Genomic DNA, 26,300 nt, shown 5'->3' on the forward strand with positions numbered 1-26,300 from the left:
CTTTCAGTGCTGAGGCTAAGTTTAGTTTCATATCTACTAAAGGCTTTGGAGTAAGCAATGGTTAAATCAAACCTGTAGCTTCAGAATCCAGATGAGCACTTTTTAGAGGTGTCACAGACCTGAAGGTGACCTATCTGGTTGAAATCCATCATTTTAAAATATAGAAAACTGAAGTCAGAGAGTTCTCAAAATTAGCCAAGAGCAGGCAGAAGCTTGCAGGGAGTAAACTTGACTAAGGTTACACAATTAGTATGTATATGGTCCAACCAACAGGTAAACTAGGTTTGTCCAATTTCAATTGGACAAACCTAGTTGGTGATCTAGATGACACCAGGAGATAAGGTATGTAGGCCATATGTATACTCTTTAGAACACTCCTAATTTCATGTAATATACTCATTTCAAACATAGGTAATTTATGTAAAGTATAACTAAATTATTTTTACCTTTTATTATGAGGCAGAACACTTGACAGAATTCTAATTAGCTTTATTACAATCATTTTGATGAAGTCTTTTACTCAATTAGCTTCTGAACCCAAGATCAATAAAGCATGGGAATGCAAAGCAAGTGAATAGGAACAAAGCACTTCCTTAGCCTCACAAATCCACACATACAGTATTACAAGTGGTTTTAGTCACTGCAACAAAATTGGAAAAGTTCCAGAAAAAGGTTAATTAATTAATTAAAAATGACTCTACAGTCTTAAAAGACAGCCTGAAAGTTTCTAATACCAGAAAAGGCAGGTGGAGATAGAAAAAACTTGGACTGGTTCATATCTCAGAATTAAAGCCCAAAATTTAGAGAAAATATGGAAAGAGTCTTTCTTGTCTAACAATAGAGTCAAATCCCAGTAAACCCATCATAAGTTGAAAATATCCTAAGTTGAGGGGTGCCTGGGTGGCTCAGTTGTTAAGTGTCTGCCTTTGGCTTGGGTCATGATCCCAGGGTCCCAGGATTGAGCCCCACATTGGGCTCCCTGCTCAGTGGGAAGCCTGTTTCTCCCTCTGCCTGCCTCCCCCAAATTTGTACTCTCTGTCAAAAAAAAAAAAAAAAGGGGGGGGGGAGAAAATATCCCAGGTTGAAAATGCATTTAATACACCTAACCTACGAGACATCACAGTTTAGCCTAGTCTACCTTAAACATGCTCAGAAACGTAAATTAGTATATACACTTGGGAAAAATCGTCCAACACAAAGTATACTTTATAATAAAGTACTGAATATATCATGTAATTTGTTGACTACTGTACTGGAAGCAAAAAACAGAATAGTTGTATGAGTACAGAATAGTTGTAGGGGTAACAGTTATTTACCTTCATGACTGCATGTCTGACTAGGCACTGAGGCTGAATGCCACTGCCCAGCATTATGGGAGAGTATCCTATCACATATCATTAGACTGGGAAAAGACCAAAATTCAAAATTCAAAGTATGACTTCTACTGAACATGTACTGCTTTTGTACCATGGCAAAGTTGAAAATACTAAGTCAAACCATCTACAAGTTGGAACTGTCTATATTTACTCAGGCAAAAACTTAAAAAAGGAACAGGAAGGGTTGCTTTTGTTTTTAATTATAAAAAAGAAAAACAGAATTCCATACTCAAAGTACTAGTACAAGGTGGAATTACCCATAGGTTCACAATAACGAATGATGATAGAACCACTGTTGGAAACACATGGGATGAAATACTCACCCCACCCACCCCTCGCCCCACATTAACCCTTGTGGTGTTCCTGCCAAGGTAGGATACTGAGAAGGCCATTGCTCTATAGCCCTCATAAATTCTTGCCTCAGCTATGTTTTGGTACCACAGAGTCTTCCACAAAATAAGCATTTGTTTAATGTTTGCTGATTCAATGACTGAAGTATAAGGAAGGTGACAGATAACATAGCTTTGTCAGGCATGAAATTATAGGAAAATAGTAATGACAATACTAAAAATGATAATAACAAGAATCACAACAGTGATCCATGTCTGAGAGTTTATTATATGTAGGTATTGCTCTAAATGCATGTATTAACTTATCTTCGTTAACTCTATTTTTCAAATAATGAAACCACAGTGCACAGAGGTTAATAGCTTGCTCAAGGACAGAGAGCTGGGTAGTGGCAGAGCTAGGATTTGAACCCCGAAGCCTTTGTTCTTTAATCACTGTGAGATTCAGGCCAGCCCTGGAATTGTCTGTTTACCTTATAAATATGATACTTCTAAGGGTCCCACTTTATATGTAATTTCCTCCTTTGAGAATTTAGGAAAATAAATTATAGGTTTTAAAAAGTATTCATCTTTATTTCAGAATAGAAAAACTTTAGAATCCTATTTTATTTGCTCTTCAACAAAATGTATATATTTGCTTTAAATTTACCTCTAGTTTTCCTTCAGCATAACCTAGGAGCAGCAGATTGGCTCTGTCCTTCTCAGGGGAAATGGGAGCCCAAGGCCAAGCATCATCACTGACCAGTGGCCACCAGCAAGCAACTATATCCTGAACACAATTGATAGCAAGACGACGCTCTGTTGTCCTGTTTACTGGACCAGGTATCTCATAATAGGAAATCTAATGATTAAGGAAAAAAAGCATACAAAAATAATTTTTTAACGCAAAATCCTCACAGTATTACAAAAATTAAAGCATCTGTAAATGTAGATAAATGCAAGTAAATATGCATGCTAAACATGTGCTTAAGGAGGTGTCAGAATTTACCAAATTCTTTTGACACATATATTAAAAAGACATATGTTCAAAATTCTCCCCATTTTTAGCAGAGGAAAGGAAAAGGAGAAATGTGAGTTAGGGAGGAATTGGCTGTAGCAATCCCAATCAATACCAAAATGTACAGTCATGGCTGCTTGACAGCATCGACCTACACACAGGATTTAAGACCAGCTGTATTAAAAGACAAGTTTAGTACTGCTGACCAAGAGTATCTGACTACTGTTTAAGACATAACATATTAACAATGACTGACAACAATAAAAGGAAAAACAACTTGAGGCAAATATCACTTCTTTTTTTTTTTTAGAATATATGAGACATATATTCTGCATAAAGGGATAAGTCACAGCATCATGCGTAAAAGTTTATGCAGCTTCTGAGAATTATGCTTCTCTTTCTTAGGAAGGATTTGTAGAATTTATTATTCAAACTATGTTATTTTGGAACATGGTTATTTGAAAACATAAGCACAGCACCATCTGGGTGACACATGCCAAGGAAATATAGATTGCACCGTATTTCTGCTTAAGGAATTAATGGAAGGTTGATAGCTTGGAAGAAAAAAAAAAAAACTATCTTGCCATTGCTGGTCAGCAATAATCGAACCACTTTCTGGGGATTAAGCGCATGGCTAAGCCTACTGGACCAGACACTAGCAAAGGGCAGGGGGTCTTCTTATCAGAGAAATGCTTCTGGAGCCAGTCTCACTACATGACAGATTGCTTTCATATTCCTGTCTGCAAGGCAACAAAGGATGGCAGTAATGCGATAATGCCAGAGTGCAATGGGTGTTAAGAACCCGTTGCATTTATGTATTGTATTTAGTAAATAATCAGGCTCATCCAAATTGTGATCTCACCACTCAACCAAGGCCATTAAAATCAAGGTTAATGCTTTAATAATCCTCTGCTATTTTTTTTAATATGGTCAAAAGGAACCCTTTTCTATTTGCATGGCCATAATATTATTGACCTCTTCATCCTTCTGAATGCACATCAAAAGGAACTGAAATCAAAGTAATTACCAGTGTTGTTCTCTTATGGTAAACATTTAACTCCTTGCACTGTCCCTTTCCTGTTAAATAAATTGAATTGGATTTTTAAAATGTAGACTGGAAAACTTGTTAAAGGTCAACAGTCTCAGAATTTTTACCCTGCAATTTTCTTTGCCAAAATTATTTCAATCTGAAAGAATTAACTTATGGTACTATGTAAAGAAAAGCAGAATTATAAATACTCTACATTATTTCTTTGTTTTAAAATCCAAATGGACAATGACAGACAACACAGATGTACTTTAGGCTTTGAAGTGCAAATTCTTATAGTTATGCTTTCAATATCATTATTTTAACTACATATTTTCTTGACATAAATACCATAATGGAATTGCTAAGTACTTACATATTAGTATACATTATTTTGATGTCCTATTGCCATGTAAACATGTTGCTTACAAATTTCTAGATGAGAAAATAGAATTAAGAAACTGACACTTTTAATCCTCATATAGTGCAAATCATGTATATTATCTGTAATTTACTGTTTCCTATGAGTTTTAATGGCATCAGTATTCTATCATGATAGTCAACAAGGCAACTAAAATGAACAAGTTTCTTAAATTCTCCTTCCTATTGACAAATGGCAGTTTTTACTATGTATTAAATATTTATATTTCAAATACTGAACAAAAAAATGAAATCCATGATGGGCTTTTCCAAACGGAAGCAGGTTAGTTCTCCAATGTATAGAAATGATGTGAGTGCCCATATTATCCTCAAATCCAAAGGCAGAAAGAATAAACAAATAAGAAATTCCCTTAAAGTGTAAGAGTCCATAGAGTAAGTCTATTTTTCACATTTTTTCATAAGAAAAGATGACATCCTGACAGTTTCTCTCTGATCTCATTAATGGGTAGCTACTATCCTTCAGCTGAGAAGACTACTAAACTATCCATCACACCTAAGATGAGGAAACTAGTCATACAAAATTTTATATAATAGCACTGAAAACATTTTAAATTGTTTGAGTTAATGCATATTGGAGCATTTCATTAATTTACTTACTTTTTACTTACTTTACATTTTAAAGACCAGCATTTGTAAATAAGCAACATTTCAAATAAATCTATAGTTAGTCAATCTGGCAAATAACATCTCATTAAGAGTGCTAATACAGTTTTTTTACTTACCAAAATATAATACCACCAACTCCAATTAAAGAAAATCAGTATTACACAAAATGTTACAGAAACTCCACAAGGTTGGGAAATAAAACCAAATTACAGTTCATTACCACAATGAAAACTCATTTAATTTTTTTATCCTATGTCAAAAATCTTATTTTTATAAGAATAGATGTTTCTACCAAATAAAATTACATCCTCCCCATATCACTACCACCTCAATCATAGTAAGAAATAATCCCAAAGGGCAAAAGGTTAGCTTAAATACTACTTTCTCAAAATCACACACAAAGTTTCAAATCACAAAGCTGACTTCTAAAAATCTTTGCCTGTATTATAGATAGATACTCTGGGTATGGCATAAGTATGCATCTTTTTTAAGGAAACTGTATATCAGCTCTGTTCCCAGTGAACAGTGAACTGTCTCAAATCCACGTCACAGAGGCTGGATCAATCTTGCAAACACAAGTCATTGCTGAAAAGAGGCCTTGAACTGAAACAGCCTGGAAAATGTATTAGATACTCATCCTAGCAGAGAGTATGCCTTCCAAGCAGTTAAAATGTAATGTGGCAAAACTTATATTAAACACATCGTTTAAAATAAAAATCCTGCCTAACAGATGTAAAATCCCTGATACAAGGAAACAAATTACCTGGAGTTAGTGAAGGGAGAGATACTAACATATGAAGGAGAATTCGTTTTGCATTTTTCTCTAGTTATAGGTGGGTATACATGTGTGTATGTGGGGGAGTGAGAGGTCTTCCCACTCTTTGTTTATTACACTTTTCTATTAACCTTTGAAAGTGCCTTCTTTCTTCTTTCTTTTCTTGTGAAATGGAATCCAGAGCAGCTATCCTTGCCTAGAAAGATGATATGGGGTTTCAGGGAAAAATAAGAATGGTGTGTATACTGCCTTTAGCAAGAAAACCATTTTCAAATATGTAACTTGTCTCTACTATCTTGGATTTCCATAAAGAACTAAATAAATTGCTCCAAAATGCCATTATTAGAGTCTCATAATGAGAGTAAAAAAGAAAAGGAAGGATAGTCACTATTTCAGTGAATCAACCTTAATCACATAATTAACTCTGGTTTGTCTGAAATCTAGAAATGTTCAAGAATAATAAGTATAACACCAATCCATGTGATACTTTAGTATACTTTAGTAACTAATAACACAACTCTATAAATTGAAATCTCTACCTTATAATCCAAGGCTGAGAGTTTTTCCAGTCTTTTGTTTGTATCAGGAGACCCCATCTTCTTGGTAAACTGAATAAAACATAGTTTGTTTTGTGCCAAAAATGACAAGATGATGAAGTTGTCTGTGAGAAGAGCTAAAACAAAAAAGATTTGATAATTTTATAAAATACTGTTAGAATATAATGATAATGAATTGTGAAATTTTTTTCATTAAAATATTACAGAAAGCTCTTCTCAGAAGACAGATACCTATTGAAATACCTAGTCTCCTAAATATCATTATTTTACAAGGATATTAAAGAAATTACAAATGGGGCACCTGGGTGGCTCAGTGGATTAAGCCTCTGCCTTTGGCTCGGTCATGATCTCAGGGTCCTGGGATTGAGCCCCACACTGGGCTCTCTACTCAGCGGGGAGCCTGCTTCCCCCCTCCCTCTGCCTGCCTCTCTGCTTGTGATCTCTCTCTGTCAAATGAATAAATAAAATCTTAAAAAAAAAAAAAAGAAAGAAATTACAAAAAAGCAATAATCATCAATTTAGTCATGCATGGATTTGATGCTTTCCTTTTTACCTAATACCATTTTATGGTAACACTGATGTTTGGAGATAACCATCAAATGAACCAAGGCTAGATAAGCATAAAATAAAGACTATCTCATACCTGAAGGTAAAGATGAAAATACTTAATTTTTATTTGTACTTAGCCTTTAATCTTGTGTTTACATGATATAAACCATCTGAGAATAAATTGATTCTTTTAGGGGATACAGATCAGTGTTCTCCACATACGTACGTTTATTTATTTATTTATTAAGAGAGAGCAGAAATGCGCACATGCCCACATGCATAAGCAGGGGGAGGGGAAAGGGAGAGAGAAAAGCAGACTCCCCACTGAACAATGAGTCCAAAATAGGACATGATCCCAGATCCCTGAGATCATGACCTGAGCAGAAGACGCTTAATTGACAAGCTACACAGGCAGCTCTGTATTTTTTTTTGTTGTTTTAAAATTTTTCATCAACAAACCTTCTTTTTGAGGGTATACAAGCTGAATTAAATAAACCATATTACACTCAACATGCACATTACAGTAATTAATATATAATAATGAAGATTAGCAAAAATGTTTCTCCAGCTTTATTTCTGTATAAGTACCGCGCGCTAACCGATTGCGCCACTGGAGCTCCTCCAGCTTTATTTCTAATATGCATAAGTAGGCAGACAATTAATACTCATGAGTTACATAAAGGGTTATTAATGTTATAAAAATATTGATAAAAGCTTAGTATAATAGGAATTTGAGAAATGTTTTACATTGTTCCTACCATAAAGAAATTACTGAGTGTTTCATATATTTTTCTTTACTTCCACACCCTAGCTATGCAAGCAGCAGCCAAGAGTATAGCTACACAATTACAGGAGAGTCTGGAGAGCTGCCAAGAAATCACATTGTTATCATGGTCTCATGAGAGTGTATTATTTTGGGCATAAATAAAAGAAACAAGTAAAAAGAGATATCTCTGAGACACGAATAGTGTTGGAAGTCTCCCTTTAATTCTTATAGAGGAGCATCAACATGACAAAATCATCATAGCCACTATTTTATTTGCGGTGTCAACAAAGGGGTTAATTATGACACATATGAAAATGGAACTTCTTCCACAGTAAGTTTCCTTAACACCATGTTCCTGTAAGGAAGAGGAAATGGCACACTTACAATTCTACACTCAGCTTATTATTATCAAGAATTTTTTAGCCATCCTGCAAAAAGCTTTTCTCTAAGTTGATGAAAATGTGTCTGTGTTATTCAGAGGTAGCTAGTGATAGCAAACAGCAGAAGGAAGGTTTCTATAGTTTCACCTCTGTCCTTTCCACCAGACCACAATTTGTTTTGATTATTCAGTTAAGATACTGACAACTTCAATCACTAATGATAATGCAACCTGTTTCTTAAACCCTCTTACCTTCAATAAAAGCACATAACCTTAATATTTCAGGAGTCAGCACAGCAGAGCAGAGAGAAAATGGGCTCTGCAGCTAGAACCTGGGTTCCAATTTTAGTTTGGTTATTTTCAAGCTGTTCCCTGGTATCTCATTCATGGGCATGTTTCTTAATGTCTTAGCTTCAATTTCCTTATCTATAAAATGGAAATAACTATACCATAAAAGCTTCTTTTTAATTAAGTAAGTAGGTAGACACAGCATCTTAGAGCCTTTCAGGGCTCAAATAAATATCAGTATCCTATTTCAAAAACTAGCTTAAAATCTTTTTTACATGTTTTTTAAAAAGACTTATTTATTTATTTGAGTGAGAAAGAGAGAGGGACAGAGTGTGTGCACACCTGCATATGTGTGGGAGGGTTAGTGGGGAGGAGGGGCAAAGAGAGAGGAGGAGAAAAACCCAAGCCAACTCTGACTCCATGGTGAGCACGGAGCCCAACTCAGGGCTTGACACCCGGCTCAATCTCCTACCCTGAGATCACAACCCAAGCCAAAACCAAGGGTTGAACACCCTACTGACTGTGCCATGAGGCGCCCCTTTATTACGTACTTTGTAGCAATTATTTACTGATTGTGGTATACTTAAAAGGATCCAGTTTTATCTAGTATATTTGGCATTGGTTTACATATTTAGAAATACTGCCCAAATTTTCTCAAAAGTTAGTATTCTTAGATTTTGGTAACAACAGATCTTCCTACTAGCCAAATCACAGATTTTTTTTTTTTTTTTTTTTTTTTGTGGCTGTGTTGACACATTTGGGTTATTTACAGAAAATTCATTTGAAAATGAAAAATACTTGAAATGTCAACAATAAAGGACTAATTTTAAAAGAACACACTAAAAAAACCCTGTTTTGAGAATACATTCACATTTCTCAAAGGAAAAAGTAAAAAGTACTCAGAATATGAGCCTAACACTTAACAAAATTTTTGTATTAAATATTAGTCAAAACTTGTATTGGTCCCAGGGGTTGTAACTATGCTATTATAAGCGATTACTTGTGTTTGCAAGTCCCCAGTGGTAATAATTAGTGTACCTGTTGACACACTATTTCTCCTGCCCCACTGTTAATGTAGGCACATGGGGGTAATTACCATCACTGATGGAGTCTGAGATGAGCTTCCCCACCAGGCTTCTGTCAATCACCACTTTTTCCAGCTGTGGCCCAGAGAGGCTTAAGGACACCAGCACACCTGAACCAAAGAGGAGCTAAAAACAGGTAAAGGGGGCAGGGGGAGAGATGTACTGAGAATTAGAGTCTTTCAAAAATCTTTCTTTAAATGTATAAATTATAAAGGTATTTATATGGGCATGTATACCATGAAATTATAAAGATTTTTTCTTTATTGAAAAGAAGCACTGCAATTCTGAGTAAATAGATACATGTGGCTAAATGATGCAAAATGGTAAGTGCATTTGATTAAAGCTATGTGCAGAAACTGAATTTAGACCATGTTTATCAGAAGCCCAACCAACGAAACACTTAGAAAACACCAATAAAGAAGTAATTGCTTTGTACTGTATTCAGAAATGTACTGTGTTCTACTAAAATACTTTGAAAGATTACTATTTATATCATAAATTAAAAGATTTCTGAAAGTTTGAATAGTCATTGCTATACATTAAATATAGAAAAGATGCAACCATTACAATATAAACAGTGAATGTTACAATTTATTTGGAATTTAAGCCCCACTTCTACAAATAAAGATCTTGTCAGTTTAAAAATTAAAATACATGGAAATCAAATCAACTGAAGTAAAATGTTAAATTTTAATATTCATAAATAAGTAAACAATTTCTCAAAAAGAGATAAACACAGTAAAGTACCAGGCTTTATCAATATCGGTGTTCACCCAACCACCTAACAAAGATGACTAGATATTACCATTATGATACTGCTCCTTTCCATTTGTGGCAGCCTAATTCATTCATCTCCAAATGTTTAAAACTTCTGAAAGGACTATGCATATGCGTATGCTTGTTATCTATAAGATTATGAAATATCAACACTGGAAGAAATTGTTTCACCTTCAAGGCAACAGACTCAAAGCAGATGAATCATGGAACAGCATATGGTATATGAAGAAAAAAACCAATTGTCAGTAAACTAATCATGAACATGCTAGCCAAATTCAAAGACAACTATGATTTTAAACAAAACAGGGGAATTCCCCACCTACCTAGGAAACGTGTCCCAGCTAGAAAGGATGATTCTGTGTCAAGACATATTTAGACATGTGTGAAGGATGAGCAGCATGAGGGACCAGGTTAATATAAAGAAAGACTACTACTTCCCCAATGCTTAATAGATTCCAGGCACATGAATAGGAAGAGAAACTGAAGGGTCCCACATGACTAAAAAGACTGTCCATTTAATGTCAATGCCCCTAAAAGGGGTAGATGGCAGGAAAGATGTAATCATCATTATTCATTTGGGAGACTAATAAGAGAAGAACATTTGTTCCAAGAATTTCAAAATATTCACAAATTAATCTCTGCTGAATTACATCCAACCCTGCAAGACACCTTGATGGCAAACACTGATATTTCCCTTTGGGGAATTCCCCCATAACAACATAACACATAGCCTTTACTTCTAAATTCTCCTTTCTCAGGCAGGCAATTTTAGGGTCATCTTTCATACCTAGTTCTCCCCTATGTCACAGCTTTTTTCTCCCCCATTTATTCAAAACATCTCTAAAATCTGTCCTTTTCTATTTGTTTTTATCTACTAAAACTTTACACCTATATCCTTGAGCATCTTTTTTTCTTAGTTATCCACTGACTACTAAGCTCTTTATGGATACCGGCTAGGTCATTTTTATCTTTGTATCTTTAACACCTAAAACAATGCCAGGCACACAGTAAGTGCGAACTAAATGTTTGAAGAAAAAAAATCATAACTAACTCATTATAGGATCAGATCACTCATAGTTAGAAAGAAACTTATTCTAATCTTCCACAATGACATGAAAGTCCTTCTACAGCATCTCTTCAAGCATCTTTCAAGCATTCAGTCCATGCTTAAATACCTCCAGTGATCAGGAGCTCATTATCTTACCACTGAACACTTCTAATTGATTTAGAGATCTTTTATTCATGGTTTTCATTCAACAAAGACTAAATGTTGATTTTATGCCAAGCACTAAACTAAATTTAGTGGCTCAAAAGAGAATAAAATATAATCCTCAAAATAGGTGAGAGAGGTTAACAGAGAGTATCTCTACATACAAGCAAATAAGTGTAATAAAGTGCTATTACTGGTCCAATTATAGAAGTACTCACTGGGGAGACTAGGGAGACTGAGTAAGAGGTGGTGACAGTTGAGCTTGAGGTAAAGGCTAATACTGCCTTCTAAGAACTTCTATAATAACCTAAATTTTTCTTCAACAGCACACTTTAAAATATTGAAAGACAGTAACATAGTGTTAAGCGTGACTCTGAATCAGAATGAAATCAGCATTTGCTCTACCTCCTCCTAGCTGTGTGACCATGTGGGAATTACTTAACCTCTCTATGACTTCATTTCCTTGTCTGAAATGATAGGGTAAAATCGACATCTACCTCATAGGATGAGCATTAAATAACTTTTTACAAACAGTATTTAGAATAATGCCTGGCACACAGTAAGTGCTTGCAATTACTATTATTCAACCATTGCTCATATGATATATGTTCACTATACTACCTGCCATCTCTGAACACATTTTTTTTTGTCTTTCTAAAAATCTTGTGCCCAGATTGGACTCAAGACTAGAGAGAGTACACTAGAGCCCAGGTGAGTTATCACCAGTACAATCTTTTGTTACCTTTCCCATTTGCAATGATTTCATAAGGTTATTGTCTCCAAGATATTTGCAAGTTCCTCCAGAACTTTGGCATTTAATTTGTCCAAGTCTCAAATATCTTTTCCTTACTTTCTACTCTCAGCACCATTATCATGAACTAGTCCTCATGTCCTAATACTAATCGCTATTTCTATATTTGGGCATTTATCATCTTGGAAAAAAAATTATAAATGACCACTTTTGGGGGTGCCTGGGTGGCTCAGTGGGTTAAAGTCTCCGCCTTTGGCTTGGGTCATGATCCCAGGGTCTTGGGATTGAGCCCCCCATCAGGCCCTCTGTTTGGTGAGGAGCCTCCTTCCTCCTCTCTCTCTGCCTGCGTCTCTGCCTACCTGTGATCTCGTTCTGTCAAATAAATAAATAAAATCTTAAAAAAAAAAAAAAAACACTTTTGTAGGATGGTGGTATCAAGTGTAACCTGTGAAAGCAGGTAAAAGAGGGACTTAAGCTGGAAAGGATTTGAAGGGAAAGTGTCAAGGTACAGTAAGAAAGCATGCATGCTGCAGTAGGTAACACATGGAGACTGGAGCAGTGATTTGGGAACTGTGAATCCTGCCCAGTGAGTTTCAGCATTCCTTCAGAATCTTTCTTCGAAGGACAGGTGCAGCCATATATATATATTTATTTATTTATTTTCATTCATTCATTCCAAAAATCTATACTTAGTATTTTGAGCCAGGCCCTGCTCTAGGTACTGAAGATACAGCAATGAACCTAACAGACAAAACCCTTGCCCACCCTCACCTCAGGGAGCTTGCATTCTAGTGTGGACACAGGTAATAGGCAAATAGTTTTGATATAATGTCAGATAGCAGTAAGAACTACAGAGAAAAATAAAGCACAGTAAGGACAGGGATTTTTAGAAGAATCCTGTTTTAAGCAGAATGACTAATAAAGAAATAAAAAGACCTCTCCAAGGAGATGACATTGGAGTCATTTGACCCAAATGAAGTTATTGAATAAGCCACAGGATTATTTGGAGAAAGGGAACTTAAGGCGGAGAACACCAACTGCAAAAACTCTAAGGTCAGAATATGCCTGGGAGGACTGAAGAAAGCTAGGGCAGAGTAGCTAGAGGGAAATGAGTGACAGTGCTATTCACAGATGATGAAATCAGAGAGGTAGCTGGGCCAAGTTAGGCTGATGAGAAATCATTTTAAGCAGCAGAGAATTACAATCTAATTTATGTTTTAAAGAGGGGTCTGGGCAAGAGTAAAAGCAAGGAGACCATTTGGAGGCTATTGCAGTGGTCCAGGTGAGAGAAGATGATGGTTTGGATATAATGACAATGCTGGAAGAAATGATATGTGGACAGATTTGAGATATATTTTATTTTTTATTTTTTTAAAAACTTTTATTTATTTATTTGACAGAGAGAAATCACAAGCAGGCAGAGAGGCAGGCAGAGAGAGGGGGAAGCAGGCTCCCCGCTGAGCAGAGAGCCGAATGCGGGGCTCGATCCCAGGACTCTGGGATCATGACCTGAGCCGAAGGCAGAGGCTTTAACCCACTGAGCCACTCAGGCGCCCCTGAGATATATTTTAAAGGGAATCAGCAAGAACCTGCTGAAGGACTGGATGTGGCATACAAGGGAAAAACTCAAAAAGTTTTGAGCTGAGTAACTGGATTTAATGAGTAGAAAGGTCACATGGCTAGGGCCCTAATCCACCCTGACTGGTGTCCTCATAAGAAGAGGAAGAGACAACAGAGAGCTCTCTCCCTCCATGTGCACGCACAGAGAAAGGGCCATATGACAACATAGTAAGAAGATTGCTGTCTTAAGCCAGGAAGAGAGGCCTTACCAAAAAGCAACACTGACAGCACATTGGTCTTGGAATTCTAGTCTCTAGAACTGTGAGAAATTAAAAAAAATTTTTTTTCACTTCATCTATCATTAAAGTTGAAAGAGGTTTGGTCTGAGGTTTGGAGCATTCCAATCTTTAGAGGTATGAAAAGATCAGGTTAGCCCTCTTAACGAAACCTAGTTTGGGTACTCATTAGGATCAAGGTATGTCCATCATTTAGATCTCTAAATGTCTTGTGGCCTAGAGGTATCTCTGAAACCAGATTTTGAAATAATAAGATATAGATAAATTAGCAAGCTAATTAGTGCATTTTTATAAAACAACCTGTGGGAAAGCATAAAGTTTCCAAGTACTGGTGCCAAAGATAGTCTTGGATATAGTAACAGAGATAACCAGAATCAGGATAAAATAGTCTGAAGTTCAGGAAAAGAATATTCCAGTTCAGACAAGAAAGTGCTTCCACCTGTTTTCCCAAAAGGTTTGTTCTTAAACCCTCCAAAATGAAAATGGCCAATATAAGATTTGGCATGACATGAAGAAAAAGGTCACTAAGATACTATCCTATCCTACTAGCAAGGAGTTGGGGAATTCTGACAGCTCAGAAAATGAAGACGAGGAAAGTAGTAAAGGGAAGCCCCTACAGAGCAGATCTGAGCTTTGGGCTAGCTCCCTAGGATGAATCAATGGAAGGCCCATGAGATTTCCCAAAATTGTTCCGATTTTAATGTTGTTCTTTGTGCAGAACGTGACTAAGGCAAAACAGAAACGGAAACTTGGACACCCTCCCAGGCAGGAAGTATCTTTTTTACTATTTCTGCTATGTCCATATTTCTTTCCATTGCCTTTAGCATTTCTCCTCATTTTCTCCAACAAGCTCATGCCAAAGAGGCTTTCTCTTTAAAGATTATGGGAAATGATTTCCATAATCTTCAGAAGGCTCTTCAAATGGTTTCTCCTAAACTCAGATTCAGTACTTAATGGGAAGTGAAATGGCACTGGGAAAAGAAAATCAGATCAGATAATAACATTAATCTACATAAAACACAAACAACCACAAGAAACTACGATTCATTTCATTCACCAGCTCAAAACATGTGAATTTTTGCCTCCTGTATAGACAGGGATACAATGGTGAATAAGGAAGACACATGTTAGTAGAATACAGAGAGAATACAGGAGAAGACCTCATTTCAGAGAAAAGTGGAGGTTTTGGTCAGGATAGATGGCTGCTTCCTAGAACAGAGAGTTTAATACCCACAGAAAAGAGAAATGGATCATACTTGGTCTCAAATACTGAAGAAGAACTGGTGTAGTAATTGTAAATGAGCTATTATTTTATAATAGTGATCACAAACAATTCCACTAAATTCAGTATTCTCAGTGGTTAAGAAAACTCCCCCCAAATCCATGTGATTATAATTACGTCTGAGGAAAAAATGAAAAGTGAAGGTATGCAGGGTCAGTACTACAAATCAACAGTGGGCGACAAGTTTAATCCATGATCTGAAAATTAAGTCATGAAGAGCCAGCAAAGTCTGATCCCCCAAATCACTAGCAGACATGTGGGCGATAGCAGGTGGTAAACACTACAATCCAGAGAGACAACAAGAATATTGTTGTCCAGAGTATTAGGACCACTGCAGTGAATTCTAGGGCTGAAGCAAATATTTAAAGCATTATAGAGCCACTCCCCTGGAGGTCCAGTGAATTTACCTCACAAGGGGACCCAACACCTCACTCCTGCCCCCACAATCCAATCCACAGGATAAATTCTGGAGAAACTCTGAGAGCTATAGATGGTCAAACAATTTTACATTGGGAAAATCTATAATGAAGACTAGAGTCACTGATTATTTTAGCAGATAACCTGTTGTAACCTGTTGGAAAAAAGATAACATGTCTTCTGTAATTTACTCCTTCATTCAGCAAACCTTTGAGTATAGAGGGAAACCATGCCTGACTAACGCATTAGAGTGGAGAAACAAAAGTAAATGCAATTAAAACAAGGACAAAAAAAAAAATTTAATTGACTCACTAGAGAAAACTGACTTAGGGACAAGAAACAGAAGGATAAAAAATAAACAGGTATTTTTCCGGATAGAGAAGTGTTAACAATGGGGTTTCCCAAAAATTTGTAGAGTATTATTCAATATATGGAATAGATACATGCCTAGAAATTTGCCTGCTAAGTATATTTCAGTATAAGAAATCTCATTTTCTCACTATAAGTAAAGCTACTTTTTAATTCCTAATGTAATTCTCAAGCCACCTCTTCTACATTTATATATAATAATTACATAAAAGTGATCATTCCTAGAAATATTTATAATCCTGGTGAAATTCACACACACACACACACACACAAAGTACAAAGGTAAAGCTCCTACTTGCCAAAAGTTTTAAAGATCAAAAGGGTAAAGGCAGTGGTAAGAAGTGAACAAAAAGGGACGCCTGGGTGGCTCAGTCGGTTAAGCGTCTATCTTCAGCTCAGGTCATAATCCCAGGGTCCTGGGTTCGAGTCCCGCATTGGACTCCTTGCTTGGCAGAGAGCCTGCTTCTCCCTCTGCCTGCTACTCCCCCTGTTTGTGCTCTGATAAATAAATAAATAAAACCTTAAAAATTTTTCTTAAAAAAAGTGAACAGGAAATCATACCAGATAGCACAGTACTTTTATACAAAATTTTATAATTTACAGAGGATTTTTATACATATAATACATGTAAAATGCCAGTACAACTCTGGTACCTAATAAGTACACAAGTTTAAAAAATAACTATGACCCAGCAATTGCACTACTGGGTATTTACCCTAAAAATACAAACCTAGTGATCTGAAGGGGCACGTGCACCCTACTGTTTATAGCAGCAATGTCCACAATAGCCAAACTATGGAAAGAACCTAGATGTCCATCAACAGATGAGTGGATCAAGAAGATGTGGTATATATACACAATGGAATACTATGCAGCCATCAAAAGAAATGAAATCTTGCCATTTGCGACAACATGGATGGAACTAGAGCGTATCATGCTTAGCAAAATAAGTCAAGCAGAGAAGGACAACTATCATATGATCTCCCTGATATGAGGAAGTGGTGATGCAACATGGGGGCTTAAGTGGGTAGGAGAAGAATCAATGAAACAAGATGGGATTGGGAGTGAGACAAACCGTAAGTGACTCTTAATCTCACAAAACAAACTGAGGGTTGCTGGCGGGGGGGAGGGGGGTTGGGAGAAGGGGGGTGGGGTTATGGACATTGGGGAGGGTATGTGCTTTGGTGAGTGCTGTGAAGTGTGTAAACCTGGTGATTCACAGACCTGTACCCCTGGGGATAAAAATATATGTTTATAAAAAATAAAAAATTTAAAAAATAATAATAATAACAATAACAAGGTTAATTCTCATACTAATTCATGATCAGGAGGGTAAAGCAACTAACCAAAGGTCTCATAATCAGTGGGAAAGTAGAGACCATGACAGAACAAATTCAGTGTTCTTTCTCACACCACTGAGGAACTAATATCCTTAACTCTCATTTCTCAGTTGACCTCCATATCATAACCCATCTGGTTTTCCTCTCTCTGTGGCTCGCTCTTCACTCTAAACTAGCTGCCCTCTCAACTAGTAATTCTCAAATGGGACTGATTTTGGCTACCAGGGGACATTTGGCAATGTCTGGAGACTCTGGTGATCACAAGCCCTGTAAGTGAGTCACTTGCACAGAGGCTCACCTGAAGAGAGTGCTCATAAATGAGCTGCTGTGGAGGTGAAGGTTCTCCTTATCTCCATTAAGCAGATATGGGGGATCCTCAAATTCTAATCAACACTTTCCTCATATAAAGAAAGAATAATGACTGAAGACCTGGTCAGATATCTTAAATGGAGTGGTGAGCAGTGCATAGTTAGATCAGGAACCTGGAGGAAACTTGTTCTGTATGCTTCCAACCATGTTCAGGGCAATGAGTGATGACTAATGCCAGTTGTCAAGACAGATAGAGCCCCAGGGCAAGTCAGAGAGCTACAGCAGCTTGATAGAAATATCCTGTAAGAACACCTCCTCACTTGTGTTCTAATTCTCGGCTCACCAATCTTCTTATCTATAATTTAGTCTCTTGAGTAATTCAGCCATCACGTGGGAATGCCCCAAGCAAATGAACAAAATCTATGATGCCAGATATATCTGACACTATAAATTAATAAATTGCCATGCCAGTTAATAAATCAGTCCTTCTGAGTTTGGTTATTGTAAATGTTGTTAGTACAAGAAAACAAATAGAGATAACATAAAAGATAGATAAGTTTAATTAATCAGAAGTTTTCTGCCCAAGTCTATGATACATTGTTGGGGTGTGTGTGCAGAATTTCTAAAAGTTACAGACCTACATGAAAATTACCATCACATTTTATTGGGAAAAAAGTGCAGTGGTGCGTGTGTGTGTGTGTGTGTGTGTGTGTGTGTCTGTGTGTGTGTGTAGAAATTATCTGTATAAATACAAGAAAATGTCAGAAAGAATAGGCCCAAAACTATTGACAGTATGTACCTCAAAGAGGTGAAATTAAGAGTTGGAGGAGTGAATTTTAACTTCTAGTCTCAAAGAGTTTTTAAAAATTGGGATTATATATATAGCCAAACTATGGAAAGAACCTAGATGTCCATCAACAGATGAATGGATAAAGAAGATGTGGTATATATACACAATGGAATACTATGCAGCCATCAAAAGAAATGAAATCTTGCCATTTGCGATGACATGGATGGAACTAGAGGGTATCATGCTTAGCGAAATAAGTCAATCAGAGAAGGATAACTATCATATGATCTCCCTGATATGAGGAAGTGGAGATGCAACATGGGGGGTTAAGGGCGTAGGAGAAGAATGAATGAAACAAGATTGGATTGGGAGGGAGACAAACCATAAGTGACTCAATCTCACAAAACAAACTGAGGGTTGCTGGCGGGGGGGGAGGGGGGTTGGGAGAAGGGGGGTGGGGTTATGGACATTGGGGAGGATATGTGCTATGGTGAGTGCTGTGAAGTGTGTAAACCTGGAGATTCACACACCTGTACCCCTGGGGATAAAAATACATTATATGTTTATAAAAAATAAAAAAAAATTTTAAATTTAAAATTTAAAAAAAATTGGGATTATGAATGATTTCTTAACTTTTTATGTTTTTAGTATTTTTCTTTTATAAATTTATTATTATTACTTTTATTATGTTATGTTAGTCACCATACAGTACATCATTAGTTTCTGATGTAGTGTTCCATTAACTTTTTAAAAACAGAGCAGTTCTTAAATTATATTTCTTATTTTATGGTTTTAAAGAGATGGGTTTTTTTATTACGTTCAGTTAGCCACTGAATAGTATATCATTAGTTTTTGATGTGGTGTTCAATGATTACATTAGTTGTATATATGCCACAAAATGTGTTTCTAAGTCAGAATCTAAACCATACTGAAAATGAAGTATAACAGTGGCTCCTTACTTAAAAAATCAAGTAGGAAACTGGACTGAATCCCTCTCCTCTGCAATTTCACTTATTTAAAAAAATCAAAACACTCTTTTTTTCCTATCATAGCGCCTTATTAGATTGCTTAATCCATGTCCAATTTCTTTACTTATTAAAAGAAGACTATCACTGTAAAATATGGTGGATCCAAATTATGGATTATTATGTGCCTACTAAAAATAAGGAGGTAGATGTAGATCACTGACAGGTATACACTGTTATGTGAAGAAAGTTACAGAACAATATGTACAGAGTAATTTTGCTTATTTTAAAAACAAATGTATATGCACACAAAAACACAGAGGAGTGTTTGTAAATGCATGGAGGAAGGACATAAATCAAACTGCTAACTATGGTATCATGAAGAAGGGAATAAACTTGGTGTTGGAGGATACTTTTTACTATATACCTGTTTTTATTGTATGCCATTTTACAATGATAAGGAGTAATTGTAATTTTTTTATTTTATTTTTTAATTTTTAATTTTTTTTTAAGTAGGCTCCACACCTAGCATGAGGCTTGAAATCACAACTCTGAGATTAGGGAGTCACATGTTCTACCAACTGAGCCAGCGAGACATCCCTAATTATTTTAAATTTTAAAACATTAAAACTGGGAATAAAGATCACCACTAAATCTTTTTTCAGTTCCCTTAGTTTGAATTTACCATTTTAAAATGCTCACCTTCACCCAAAAGATTTCAAAATCACCAATATTCTGATGATTTTCTTTAATTTCTCTAAAATCTATCATTCTTAATATAACTCTTTGTCTATTCTCTTTGACTAGGACTACACTCCACAGTTGCCCCTGAAACATTCTGCTTCTCCTTCCCTGTAATAAAATACTAATAGAGCATAAATCTAAAAGAGCATTTCCCAGGGCATAGTCTGTGAAATACTAATCTTTGAAGATGTTCCAGAAAAGTTAGCTTGGAAATTTTGTATATACGTCACCTCTTTAAGACTGACAACAGCACTTCCTGAGTTAATTTAAACACACACATATACACATTCACCTTTAATAGGTGCCAGATACCTTCATAATTTAACAACACAGAGCATTATGCTGGGTTTAAGCACAGCAGAGATTTCTTAGGATTAGTATTGTTAAATTGTTACTATTGCTTTTTGTTGAGATATAAATACAAACCACAAAAATCTTTCAAAATAAAAATCTATCACAAAATACTGAGCAGTCAGTTTTATAACTTCTCCCAAATAGTTTATAACTTGGATCTAATTCAACATGTGAGGCACAGTCCCTGCCCCCTGGAACTTTTAGTCAAATCAATGAGGCAGATAGTAATTAGATGGTCACACAATAAATGTAAAACTGAACTGCAATGACTGCCAAGAAGTACACAGTCTTGTAAAAGCACATCAGAAGGGATAGAGCTTCCCTTCTGTAGTCAGGGAAGGCTTCCCTATAGAAGTGATAACAGGTAGTCTGAGATGTAAGGATAGCAATGTGTAACCTCAGTGAAAAGGGAAGCAAAGGGTATTTTAGGCTGAGCTAAGAACAGTTTACGCAAAGGCCCTGAAGCAAGAGAAAGCCTGTAGAGCATGAGAGACTGAAAGAAGCCTGTGTGGCTGAGACACTGAGATTTTTGTTTTTATGGGTTTTTTTTTTTTAAGATTTTATTTATTTATTTGAGAGAGAGTATCAGAGAGGGAGCATGAGAGGAGAGAGGTCAGTGGGAGAAGCAAACTCTCCAGAGAGCAGGGAGCCTGAAGTGGGACTCCATCCTGGTATTCCAGGATCAAGACCTGAGCCGAAGGCAGTTGCCCAATGAACCAGGCACCCCTATATTTTACTTTTTTAGAGATAAAGTGTGCTTGCGAGCAGGGCTTGATCTCACAACTCTGAGATCATGACCTGAGCCAAAATCAAGAGTCCAACACTTAACCAACTGAGCCACCCAGGTGCCCCAATTTTTTAAAAGAGAGTATAGTAGGGGATGAAGTTGAAAAGGTAAGTAGATTAGAGTTCAGTCTAGCCTTTAAGAGTAGTATGATACTGTGATTTTTTTTAAATAACAATATTAATTTTTTAAAAGATTTTATTTATTTATTTGACAGAGAGAGAGAGAGATCACAAGTAGGCAGAGAGAGGGGGGGAAGCAGGCTCCCCACTGAGCAGAGATCCCAATGCAGGGCTCGATCCCAGGACCCTGAGACCATGACCTGACCCGAAGGCAGAGGCTTAACCCACCCAGCCACCCTGGTGCCGCTGATGCTGTAATTTTTAAAATTCAACTTATTGATTTAATTTCTAGAATGGATAATACATTCATGTATTTCCAAAAGAAAACAACAAATTATACAGAGGTAACAGTTAAAAGTCTTGTTCTTGAGATGCTGTGGGTGGCTCAGTTGGTTGAGAGGCTGACTCTTGATTCTGGCTCAGCTCTTGATCTTGGGGATGTGAGACTGAGTCCCATGTTGGACTCTGTACTTGATGAGGAGTCTGCTTGAGATTCTCCCTCACCTTCTCCCTTTGTCCCCCATCCTGTGCTCTCTGTCAAATAAATGAATGAACCTTTTTTTTTTTTAAGACTTATTCCTTTTCCTGTATCCCCCCCACCACCACCAATGCTCCCTTGCCCCTGCCCTAATGAATCAGTTTTCAGTTTCCTATCTATTATCCAGAGTTGTAGGAGGGTTTTAAACAGAAGAGTCACCAGTCTGCCTTTTAAAAAAATCATGTTGGCTACAGAGTAGAGAATAGACTGGTGGGGAGCAAAAATGGAAGCAGGTAGAACATTTAGGAAGTGTTTAAGTAGTCTAGAAGAGAGAATGAAGTGAGGTGGCTGTGACTAAAGTTATGAGCAAAGCAATAGAAAGCCTCCAGTCAATGTGAGAGAGATTTAGGAGATAAAATCAACAAGAATAAGAGTTAAGTTAGACATTTGCATGTGTGTGGTGGGGAGAAGTTAGGTAAAGAAGATAATTTCTAAGATAAGCAGACCTCCAGCTTTCTGGTTTCTGTAACTGGATGGAAGGCAGAGCTATTCACTGAGATTGGAATGGCAAAAAAGGAACAGGTAAGGGACTCTGAGTTCCATTTTAAAGATACTATGTTTGGGAGTGCCCAGCTGGCTCAGCTGGTAAAGTGTGTGACTCTTGAGCTCAGTGTTGTGAGTTGAAGTCCCACATAGGGGGTAAAGTTTACTTTAAAAAATTTTTCTTTAATTAAAAAAATATATACTGTGTTTGAAATATCTTTGAGATACCGAAGGGGTGACAACAAGTAGGCAGCTGGACTTATGGATTTGGAGCAAAGGGAAAAGGTCTGAGCTCTGTAAAGAAGCCACTAAAGCTACAGATATAAATCTGATAACTCAGGAGTTCAGAGGAGAGAGGACAGGACTTAGAATTGGGCTTTGAGGAATTACAACATTCAAGGACACAGAAAGGAGCATGGGCCTGAAAAGGAGACCAAGAATGCCAAAGAGGTAGAAAGAATACTGAAGAACAAAGTTTCAGGAGAATTGACAGAAAAAGAGCACTTTAAGAAAAAGGGGGTGGTAATGAGCTTGGGTGGCTCAGTCATTCAAGCAACCAACTCTTGATTTCAGCTCAGCTCATGATCTCAAAGTTGTAAGATCAAGCCCCGTATCAGGCTCTATGCTGGGTGTGGAGTCTGCTTAAGATTCTCTCTATCTCTCTCTCCCCCTCTTCCTCTGCCCCTCTACCCCACTCTGAAACAAAACGAAACCAAAAAAAAAACCAAAAATAAAAACAAGGGAGTGGTCAGTAGTGTTGAATCCTCCTGTGTATTTAAGATGATGCTTTAAAAAATAAAAGTCTATTACATTTAGTAATATGGAGTTTTTTGCAACCTTAGTGGCAAGTTTTTCAGCATAATAATCAGGACAAAAGCACAACTGGAGCTGGCTGAATAATTTTTGAGAAGTTTGCTCCTGAAGGAAAGGGATAAGACCTGTAGTACCAGTGATGAATAAGACTTGTGATTATTTCTTTAAAAAGAAAAGAGCTGTGCTTATTTAGAAGCTAATTGGGAATTTCAGAGATCCCAAATAACCAAAACAATTTTGAAAAAGAACAAAGTTAGAGACTCACATTACCTGATTTTAAGACATATTATAAAGCCACAGTAATCAAAACAGTGTGATTCTGCCATAGACAAACCTAGACCAGTGGAACAGAACAGAGAGCTCAGAAATAAAACCTTACAAATATGTTCAAAGCGATCTTCAACAAGAGGGCCAAGGCCATTCAAGGGGAAAGGATAATCACTTCAACAAATGGTGTGGGAAAAACTGAATATCCACATGCAAAAGAACAAAAGTGGACTCCTACACATACACAAAAATACCAAAATGGATTAAAGAGCTACACAAAAATATAAAATTCCTCAAAGAAACTATAGGAAAACAGCTTCATGACGCTGGATCTGACAATTTCTTGAATATAATACCAAAAGCATAGACAACAAAACAAAAATAGACAAATGGGACTACCTCAAACTTTAACACTTTAATGTATTAAAGGACACAATCAACAGGGTAAAAAGACAATCATCAGGGTAAAAAGACAGGGTAAAAGACAATCCACACAATGGGAGAGAATCTTTGCTAAACATACATCTGATAAGGGATTAATATCCAGAATATATTATTTGAACTCCTATAACTCAGTAACATAAAATCATAACCCTTAAAAAATGGGCAAAACACTTGCATAGACATTTCTCCAAAGAAAATATACAAATGGCCAACAAGCAAAGGAAATTATGTTCAACATCACTAATCATTAGGGAAATGCAAATCAAAACCACAATGAGATATCACTTCACACTCATTAGGATAGCACCTACCAAAACCAAACCAAACCAAAACCAAACCAGAAATATAAAACAAGTGTTGGTGAGGATGTAGAGAATTTGGAACCCTTGTGTACCTCTGCTAGAATTATAAAATGGTATGATCACTATGGAAGACACTAGGGAGTTTCCTCAAAAAACTAAAAACAGAACAATCATCTGATTCAATAATCCAACTTGTGGGTATATATCCAAAAGAAATGAAAACAAGGTCTTAAAGAGATATTTGTACCCCATGTTCATAATAGCATTATTCACAATAAAAAAGAAGGGAGCAACTCAAATGTCCATCAATGGCAATGGACAAACAGATAAACAAAATGTGGTACATAGATACAGTGAAACATTATTCAGCCTTAAAAAGGAAGGAATTCCTGTCACATGCCACAACATGGATGAACCATGAGGACATTATGCAGTGAAACAAGCCAGTCACAGAAGGACAAATACTGCATGATTCTACTTATATGAGGTATCTAAAATAGTCAAACTCACAGAAGCAGAGAGTAGAATGGTGGTTGCCAGGGGCTGGGAGAAGAGGGAAAGGTGATTTGTTGTTTAAGGGATAAAAAGTTTTAGCTTCTCAAGAGGAAAAAGTTCTGGAGATCTATTTCACAACAGTATGAGTATATTTAGCATTACTGAACTAAACACATAAAAATGGTTAAGATGACAAATTTTATATTTTTTGTTCCATAATAAAAATATTTTTAATTTAAAAAAAATCTAAAGTTCTCAGGAAACAAACTGAGGGTTGCTGGAGGGAAGGGGATTGGGAGGGATGGGTGGCTGGGTAAGGGATATTGGGGAGGGCATGTGCTATGGTGAGTGCTGTGAATTGTGTAAGACTGATGAATCACAGACCTGTACCCCTGGAACAAATAATACATTATATGTTAATTTAAAAAAATGAAAAAACATCTAAAGTTGATTCAAAAGATCCTGTCAACAGAAAGTTTAAAAACCAGGTCTGTGCCAGAAACTGAACATTTATATATATTAACTTACTTCTTATAATAAACTTGTAAGTTTTTATCTTCGTTTTATAATAAAATATACTGGCACAGAGAGGTAAAGTAACTTCCCAAAGTCACATAGCTAGTAAAGCCAAGATTTGATACCATGAAGAATGAAGCAGTTTGTGCTTTCCACCACTATGCTACAGATAAAAGATATTATAATCATGTGGGGTCCTGAGAAGGCCAGAGGGCACGGGAGCCAAACTCCAGGCCAGGGGCTCCAAAAGTTTCTCAGTTCATGGCACCCTATAGGTCTCAGTAATCTTATGGTGTCCCCAAGCCAATGGAACTACAGGTCCATTTGATAAATAGACTCCAACAACTAAAGTATTTATGTCCCAACAATTCAGTAGCCATTTGAAAACATAACAAACAGGGATTGAAAGAAAAAAAAATTAATTCCTAAATAACCACAGTTACTTTTTAATAGGATGTGTGAACTAATGGAAGTTGGGCACTATACAACTTTTCAAACCTTGAAATAAGCTTGGACACCCTCATACTTGCTCCTATTCTGTGTGAAGTCTTGTATGATCCTTGCTTCTTAACACAGCAAATCCTGAAAAGTCAGCTTCATATAACTATGACATCCTCAAAAAGAAGGTAATGTGATCTCATGGTGAAACCTTGCACTACTGGAGCTACCTGTTTGTGTAGTGTCTGACCGATGTTTTGTGTTCCTTTTTTTTTTTTCCGAAGATTTTATTTATTTATTTGAGATAGAGCAAGAGTGAGAAAGAGAGAGCACGGGCACATAGCGGAGTGGGTGGAGGGAGAGGGAGAAGCAGGCTCCACACCAAGCATGGAGCCCGACTTGGGCTTAATCCTAGAACCCTGGGATCATGACCTGAGCCAAAGGCAGATGCTTAACTCACTGAGCCATCCAGAAGCCCTGGAAGTATTGTGTTTCCTTGAAAATTTTTAATACCCTACAAGATTCCTGTGAATTCACTGTAGTCCCCAGGATGCCTCAGTGTAGAATTTGAGAGCTGTGGATTTAGGTCAAAGTCATAGAAGCAGAGACGCTGGGCCTCAGACAGGAAGGAGTAGGGACTGTTCCTCTTTATGGCAGAATATAAGGAGATTTATTTATTTAGCACGCAGTGGCAACTGGGATCTCACAATTCAACCTAGGCTTCTACTTAGACCAAGGAGA

At 36.7% G+C, this 26,300-nt stretch overlaps 1 protein-coding gene across 6 annotated transcripts in view; it reads right to left on the reverse strand.

Annotated features, from left to right (window-relative positions):
• WDPCP (WD repeat containing planar cell polarity effector) overlaps positions 1-26,300 on the reverse strand; it is a 518,631-nt gene that overhangs the window by 350,722 nt on the left and 141,609 nt on the right. For all 6 annotated transcript variants that reach the window (XR_004287790.1, XM_032352246.1, XM_032352244.1 and 3 more), the window contains 3 exons: positions 9,205-9,319; positions 6,109-6,242; positions 2,373-2,564 (listed from right to left, as the gene is read on the reverse strand). Coding sequence is in view for 5 of the 6 variants with exons in the window: in XM_032352246.1 (XP_032208137.1) it covers positions 2,373-2,564; positions 6,109-6,242; positions 9,205-9,319 (441 nt within the window). In the remaining variant the exon portion in view is untranslated. The remainder of the gene's footprint in view (positions 1-2,372; positions 2,565-6,108; positions 6,243-9,204; positions 9,320-26,300) is intronic.

The sequence above is a fragment of the Mustela erminea genome, chromosome 7 (assembly GCF_009829155.1).
Source record: "Mustela erminea isolate mMusErm1 chromosome 7, mMusErm1.Pri, whole genome shotgun sequence".
Classification (NCBI taxonomy): domain Eukaryota; kingdom Metazoa; phylum Chordata; class Mammalia; order Carnivora; family Mustelidae; genus Mustela; species Mustela erminea.